The sequence below is a fragment of the Benincasa hispida genome, chromosome 9 (assembly GCF_027475165.1).
Source record: "Benincasa hispida cultivar pf3 chromosome 9, pf3_genome.v1.1, whole genome shotgun sequence".
NCBI lineage: Eukaryota > Viridiplantae > Streptophyta > Magnoliopsida > Cucurbitales > Cucurbitaceae > Benincasa > Benincasa hispida.
This window is the reverse complement of record NC_143486.1, coordinates 77,505,703-77,513,954: the sequence shown is the minus strand read 5'-3', so window position 1 is coordinate 77,513,954 and position 8,252 is coordinate 77,505,703. Positions and strand designations below refer to the sequence as shown.

The 8,252-nt window shown below is 32.2% G+C and overlaps 1 protein-coding gene across 2 annotated transcripts; it reads left to right on the top strand.

Moving 5' to 3' along the window:
* The first annotated feature begins 4,571 nt into the window (after window positions 1–4,571).
* ADCL (D-aminoacid aminotransferase-like PLP-dependent enzymes superfamily protein) lies at window positions 4,572–7,581 on the top strand. Of its 2 annotated transcripts, XM_039040876.2 has the most exons (5): window positions 4,572–4,989; window positions 5,204–5,250; window positions 5,402–5,580; window positions 6,221–6,900; window positions 7,228–7,581. In XM_039040876.2, exons 1-5 carry the CDS (start codon window positions 4,809–4,811, stop codon window positions 7,320–7,322), a joined length of 1,182 nt encoding a protein of 393 aa, XP_038896804.1. In that variant the 5' UTR covers window positions 4,572–4,808; the 3' UTR covers window positions 7,323–7,581. The 2 variants fall into 2 exon arrangements, with proteins under 2 accessions (XP_038896804.1, XP_038896805.1); XM_039040877.2 differs by lacking the exon at window positions 5,204–5,250 and having other exon boundaries at window positions 4,623–4,989.
* Window positions 7,582–8,252: the final 671 nt, after the last annotated feature.

The window sequence follows — 8,252 nt, the reverse complement described above, 5'->3', positions numbered from 1 at the left end:
ATATAAACTAACTTGGTCTTACTTGGTTGATTAAGTTTGATTGGTGTGGTTCAAGTGTTATTTCATTAATTTTATGTTTTGTTCCAATGATTAAGCTTCTTGAAATATGTTAATGTTGGAATAAAATTAGTTCAAAAATATATACTTGGTTGATAGTCTTCCCTGGCGTGGTTCAAGTGTATATCAAAATCTTTTTCTTTCAATTATATATAAAAAATTAGTCTTACTTGGTTGATTAAGCTTGATTGACGTGGTTCAAGTGTTATTTCATTAATTTTATGTCTTGTTCCAATGATTAAGCTTCTTGAAATTTGTTAAAGTTGAAATGAAATTAGTTCAAAAATATGTACTTGGTTGATAGTCTTGCTTGGTGTGGTTCAAGTGTATATCAAAATCCTTTTCTTTCAATTATATATAAACTAACTTGGTCTTACTTGGTTGAGCACATGGCTTCCAGACGACCATTGCAGGAAAGTTGAACGAGATTCTAAATCCTGCAACACAGTTGTTGTAGGAATCTGCTATTTTCCCCTTTGCAATATAATTGTTTTACATCTTTCATATGAAATTCTTGTATGATTAAATGTGAAGCTGCTTGTTTTTGTGTATGAAAGCATTGTATCCATTTTCTTTTGGCTTCTAAGTATATGTATATGATCGTGTCGTGGCCAAGTTTGTCCTAGATAATTTTCAGGGCTGCTTGTGCTTAGTGAATGACATGTCTTCTAGTATCTTTATGTACATCGTCAGCTCTAAATTGATTGTCTATCACGTCATAAACATGAAATTGTTTCTTGTTACCAAGTCAATGAAGTGTCTTTTAATTATTTAGAAACATTGTTGTTTGCTTCACTAGTTTTTGCCTACAAATTGTGGTAGCATTGTTGAAGTTTTTAAAGGGAAAAAAAAATCGAATTTTCATATTTTTGAGCGAGAATAATTTGAAGTTTTTCAAATGGGTTTTTAACATTGTTTGTGTCTTGTGGTGGTGGTTGGATGTTTGGACGAGAAGAATGGTCTACCAGCGAAAATATCTACATGGCGCTAAAGGAAGAGACTAAGGTTGGAGGTCTCTGTTTTCTAAGATCGCTTAATATTTCTTGATGGCATTCTAATTTTTTCTTTAGAGTTTATTTTTGTTGTTGAGAGAAAACACAAAAGGAAGAACTGCTTAGAAGTTTTAGTTTCTTTTTCAATTAGATAGACAACTTTGTATTTTGATTTCAACTTTTCTTCCATGTGTAGAGGTTTATTTTTTCCCATTAGGCATCGATTCTTATTGCTTGCAAGTACTGCTCGACCTATGATAGTTAGTGTTTGGAATGGGAGTTTTATCCTACAACCCAGATGTTAAAGTGTCACGTAGACACTTGGATATATAGTTTGTCAGTGTGACAAGTTTATAGTTTTGTGGTAACTTAGTGATTATGAAAGTTTTTTTTTTTTTTTTTTTGTTTCAACTTAAGAATTAAACATGACATGTTTTAAGCCCCAATCACTTTGGTAATGTAAATAGGTCAAAGAGCATTATTTAATTTGAAATGTTGGATAAAAGACAAGGTATAAGTTCCTACCTCATGTTTATATAATATAACATTTATAGTTGTGCTACTTTCAATGATGAGGTAGTTAAGATAAATATGATATGTTACTTATTTATAAGTTTTTAGGCTATATTATTTGTTTTGGCTTCTTTCTTAGACACTTGGATGTATAGTTTGTGGGTGTGACAGGTTTATAGCTTCGTGGTGACTTTGTGATTCTGAAAACCTGTTTGCTTGTTTATGATTGTTTGATCCATTGGTCAATCTTATTTAATTCTGATATAAACTTTGGAATTCTTTTTTGTTGTGCATTGGATTTTGACCATTATGACTTTGTACTAATTTGTGTGTATTTTGTATATTTGGTAGGAAAAAATTGATGAAATGCAACATGATATTATTAAGATTGGAAACTTACACAAGAAGGTAAGACAATTATCATCAGGATTCAAAGATCAAATCTTATTATTATGGAATAGGTTACTGAAGATGACATCTCTAAGTCCAATTTTCTAATTCTTTGAGTTAAGACACTTAGTTTTGAATTTTGTTTTGCTAGACGTGCTTTTGGATGTGTTCAAGTTTATGAGTAGTGATGTGGTTTGCCCTAGACTTGCTTCACATTTCGTATCTAAGATTTGGTTCTATATTTTCATATGAGGATGTACTTAAGTCTTTTCTTTTTTCTAGTAGGGGTTCGGTCATTTGCCTAATTGTGAGGGTTCAATTATGCTCGTTGTTTAATGCTCCTTGTTCTGCAATTTGTTTGAACCTAATTACTGTTGTTTGACCTTTATTACCGTTCTTGGCAGGTTTGTTAGCATCTTGGTAAATGTAGAGAACTAGTTTACAGAACAAAATGATGTTCAGACTTCGGAATGGTCCAACAACCCCTTAGAAGACGATGGTGTCCTTTGTAAATGTGGAGACCCAATCTACAAAACAAGATGTCGTCCATAAGTTGCAAAAAAGATTTTTGAGGTAGTCTACTCTTGCGAGTTCGCCAGCCTTCTTCATTTCTTGTTTTTAAGCAATCCCATACAAATATGGAGCAAAAGCTAATGAATGGGTGGATTGCCCATTTTCCTGATGTGCAACATTCTTTAATATGTTTTTATAAGTTATTATTATATGCTGTTTGCCCATTTTTCTCTGCTTGCAGGAAGTTATGCTTTCGATTTGAATCAAATCTGTGGTGGATGGTGGAGAGAACATAACGAAAGAGCAATTAAAAGACTATTTGGAAAACACTATATAATGACAACAAGTGTGTGTGCGCACTTTTATTTATTGTTATTTACATGTTTTAGTTTATATTTTATAGTTTAAAAGTAAGTTCTCGCTCTTACTTGGATCAAAATTTAGATTTTGTTATGTAACACTTGTGAGTTTTGGCAATTTGTTGATTACCTTGGTTTTAGAGTTAAATTATCATCTCCAATTTCTATTTTGTAACTTATTATTATGGACTTGTGAAAGCAATTAAAAATTTATTTTGTGCATGTATAGGTTGATTACCTTAGTTTTAGGGACATGTCGTTTTTAACTTTGTGACCGACATTAAAAATGGATTGGACAATAATTATATCGCATACACGGACAATAATTGGAAAAAACGGACATGGTATTTACAAAAAAAATAGATAATAATTGAAAAAAACAGACAATAATTCTGGGCTAAAGATAGTGTTATTAAAGCCTTTTAACGTCAGTTTTAAACCGACATTGTAATCCTAAACCAACATTAAAGACAACCGACATTAAATAGCTTTAATAATACTATCTTTGATGTCGGTTTTAAACCAACATTAAAGCTCATAATTCTTGTAGTGGGACCTTTGAAGGTGTGTTGTAATATGTTTGATTTTGATTTTAGTTGCATTTAGCTTCATTCTAATATAACTATAGTTTGTTATCTTACTTGTAGGGCCCAAACTAATTGCACAATTCCTCCAATAATTAATTTGAGGTTCATTACTTTAAAGTGCAAAGTCTACTTTTTATAGTCCAAAATTTTATTTAATTGTTGGAGAATAACTTTGTGATGTATCAAGTGTTATTTATTGTTATGCTTTTTTTTTTTTTTTTTTTTTTTTTTTTTTTTTTGCATGTACATAGACATTTTGTAAGTGGTAAATTAGACTTAGCCATAAAAACTAACCATAAAAAATAAATATGTTTGCAAAAAATGAGTTGGCACAAAAAAAATTATTTCGTTGAATTTAGGTAAAATGTAATGAATCAAACATTTGGGCACACAAAAAAAATCAATAACCATAAAAGTTCAAATTCAAATTTCACAAATGGGCAAAAAAAATAAGATAAGAATTGATTTTTTTAATTAATATTCATGATTTTGAGTTAAAATTAATTGAGGGTTAAGGATTAGAGAAAATGTTTATTTTATTGAAATATGACATGTATTTGATGTAGATAAAATTGTTATGCAATTGATTGTTCAAGTTGTGTGGTGAAAATATGTTACATTTTTCAAAAAGGAAAAATAAAATGTTGTTTAGTTTTTAAACTTTTTCAATGTTTATGAATAAAGGCTAAGTAGTTGTGAAAAGTTGTACATTTATTTGGGATATGTTTGGTGTTTAAGAATAGAAAAAAATATGTTCTGAAATTGAGTGTTAAAAAATTGAATTCAAAATTTATGTTTAGTATATGTTTACTTTGTAAGAATTTGTTATGTTTTAAGATGAAAAAAATTAGTTTTAAATATTTTATGAAAATGCCTATAGTTGAAAATTAAAACAATAGGTAAAACGCAAAATCAATTTCGTTTAGAAAAACTACATTAGATATCCAATTAAACTCTGTACCTCAAAAGTAGACTTTTTGGATCTATTCAACTCAACACAGCAACATTCCACCTCAATTCAACTAAATTCTATAAACACAAACAATCTAATTTTACACATAATAATTACCAATTCAATTCAGCTATCTATCAGTAATAATCACAAGTAAAAGTATTAAAAAAAATAATAAATAAATAAATTTGCCGATGGTTGTTGGCAAGGGGTGCACCGCGCAACATACTATAAAACAACAGGAAAATTGAAAATAGCAATGGCCGTTTGGCCTTTTGCTCGGCGAGCAATCGTGGGGAAAGCCATGGCGGACTACCATCGCTTTGCAAAAAGCGATCAGGTCAAACACTACTGTACAATTTTATACCACTACAAAGGGTCAAATCAAATGCTGCATTAGCTACTCAATCAAATTTGTCTTCGAGCAGCCTCTCTAGGTTATTCAATGGCTTCTCTGCAGTCTATTCTCAGTCCCATTCCTCAGGCGGCAAACAGCCCTGCAGAATTCCCTTACCATTCTCAAAGCTCAATACGTTTTGCTCGATTTCGCTCTCTCTCTGTACACGAATTGCGCAATACCCGACGGTTGGGTTTCCGAGGAATCAGAATTGGGGGTTCGATTGCAGGTTAGTTCTCTTAATTCGTTGTCATACTGTTCGATTCGAATATTGATCAAAGCAAGTCTGTTTGGCGCGTGTAGGTTAGTTGGCTCGCTTTTCATAATCTTTCTGGGTGTTCTTAATCCTGTTTGGGTTTTTGCGTTCCTTACTTTCTTTTAATTTTCCCTATCTATCCCTCTGAAATTTCAGTAGTTAAACCAACTGCTCTGTATTTTCGCAGATACAGTTGGTCATACTTGTGATGCTCCAGTGCTTACTAGTTCAGAGGTCCACTTTTGATGTCTCTATCATTCTTTGACATTATTTATATGTTAGGGATATATTTTAGAAATACACAACAAAATTTAATGTTCTACGTACGTAAGATGGTAGTTGTACAAATTTACGGATTGTTATTTCGATCCATATTGTACTGTAGGTTTTTGAAAGGTTAAGGGCAAGCCAAGAAAATCAAGAAAACCAGCAACAATACCTTGCCATGTATTCCAGCGTTTTTGGAGGAATTACGACAGACCCAGCTGCTATGGTAATTCCAATTGATGACCATATGGTCCACCGGGGACATGGTGTTTTTGATACTGCTGCCATAGTGGATGGGTATGTGAGGATTTTATACAGTTTCACCAAGATTATGATGTTAACTTAATCCAAGACATGCTTAATTCGCACTGTAAACTATATGACTTTTATGTTTCTTTAGAAGTTTCCAAACCTGATTGATCAACTGACTATTAAAACAGGTCAATCATCTTTGTTCTACTAAAGAAAAGACAATTTAAATGGATATAGTGTAAATCCGCTCTTAGAGTGACGATTTGCTCAAACTTTGGAAGAAGGAATTCTAATAGTCAGACTTATAATCTCGGTGACGAACTCTCAATATAACTCACGAACTGACTCCAGGACTTAGTGCAAATACTATTTGAATCACTCAGTCACAACACTTTGAGTTTTCCTTAATTTTGTAAATGAACGAATGTAATATATGGGACAAATATAGTTGTTTCTTATATCACAGTAACAAACAAGAATCTATACTACATATAAAAGCAAACAGATCTTTCTTTAAAATTCATTGAGGTTGCTTAGTTCCTTTCCTTTTTACATTAGATTTAACATTTTAAATGTTGTAGCTTTTTTCCTTCGTGGGAAGTAGGAAAGTCATATGTCAATTTCATGGTTTTGTAGCGGTAGAGTTACTGTAAACATTCCTTTAATTTACTTTTGATCGAACCAGATATCTGTATGAGTTGGACGAGCACCTTGACCGCATTTTGAGATCAGCATCGATGGCAAAAATTAACCTCCCAATTACATATGATCGGGAGATGATTAGAAGGATACTTATAAGAACTGTGAGTGCTTCTAAGTGTAGGAATGGATCACTTCGATACTGGCTCTCTGCGGGACCAGGAGATTTTCAACTTTCTTCTTCTGGCTGTTATCAGTCAGCCCTTTATGCAGTTGTAATTCAAGGTAAGCCGCCATCTCGTTCAAAAGGCATCAAAGTCGTAACATCATCAGTCCCGATGAAACCACCTCAATTTGCAATTATGAAAAGTGTAAATTATCTACCGAATGTTCTTTCAAAGATGGAAGCAGAAGAGAAGGGTGCTTATGCATCTATTTGGTTGGACGATGATGGATTCATTGCTGAAGGGCCTAATATGAACGTGGCTTTTATTTCAAGCGATAAGGAATTTATAATGCCTTACTTTGACAAAATTCTAAGTGGGTGCACGGCTAAGAGAATTATAAATCTTGCTGAGCGGCTGGTGAAAGAGGGTAGGCTTCAGAGTATAAGCTGTGAAAATATAACCATGGAGAAAGGGAAGAAGGCAGATGAGATGATGCTTATTGGGAGTGGAGTTCTTGTTTGCCCTGTACTGCAGTGGGATGGGCAGATTATTGGTGATGGTAAGTGTCCCTATGATCTTTAATTCATAAATAAGATGCTTTAGAGAATAAATATCCAGACATTGTGTTTTTTACATCTGAATCAAGATGTTTGTGTCGCCATGATTACATTGGCTAGTTGAATTTTATCTCAGAAATTAACCCCGCGAATCATTCATTGTTCTTACAATTTTTGTGAAGTTTTCTTACCCCTACACAACCATCATCTAAGAAAACCATCGTTGTAATTTTTCTGATGGTGGGGATGGATGTTCTAATTATAAAACAATGAAAGCGTGGAAGTTTGTTTTATCTTACAATTTAAGAATGTTTTGGTTTTCTTTTCAGGAAAAGAAGGTCCATTGGTTCAGGCGCTTTTCAATCTCCTTATCGAGGACATGAAATCCGGCCCCCAAACAGTCCGAATCCCAGTTCCATATTAACCCAACCTGCCATCTTTCTCTCAGAATTTACTGATGCAGCTCCCATGAGTGCTGTTAGCTCAAGCTACAGGGTACGAGAGAGAGGACGGCAGTTCCACGAGTGAATATGTAAGCTATTGTTTTGTTGACTGGTGCTGATAGTTGGCTTGTTTTAAAGCTTTTTTTTTTTTTTCCTTTTCTTTTCTTTTGGTTTTGTTAGAAAAAGGGATTAATAAGTCGCTTTTTAAGTTTTAAAAGATATTTCTTTAGGAGTTTTTAATGTTTGATATTGTCTTAACAAGTACGGCGAAGTGTTTTTAGAGTCGACCAATTATTGAATAGGGAATCAACTAGGAAAATCGCCAATGGGTGCGAAGAGAGGATACGAGCATGGCACATATCTAAGTTCGTTAAATAAAAAAAATGGTTTAAAAAATGTTTTTTTTTTTTCACTAAAGACACTGTTATTAAGAACGAATAGTGGCAAATATAGAAATGAGGTTCAAAGTAGTTAATATATATATATATATAGCACAATGTATAAAATTATACAAATATAACAAAATTTAGATCAGTTTTCAGAATCTATAAGTAATAGACTATATCGCTTACAATTCATTAACAGTATTATAATATTTTTAATTATTAGTCCTAAAAACGATTCCATCGCAATTACCCTATTAACAACTTAAAAAATCTACTATTTCAAACATATTCATTTAGAAAGATGATATGATTTAAAAGTTGTAGAAGCCTTTGAATAGAAACACTAAACTGAGATAATTATACATAATAAATTTAGTTATATTATGCGAAATTTATCTAAATATTTGATTGATTACTTCTATTTTTATTATTATGAACTATGAATATATTTCTAAACACTCGGTAAGTAATTTCCTAAATTGCCTTTAATTTTGAAAGTTACCATTAAACATATATTTAAAATTA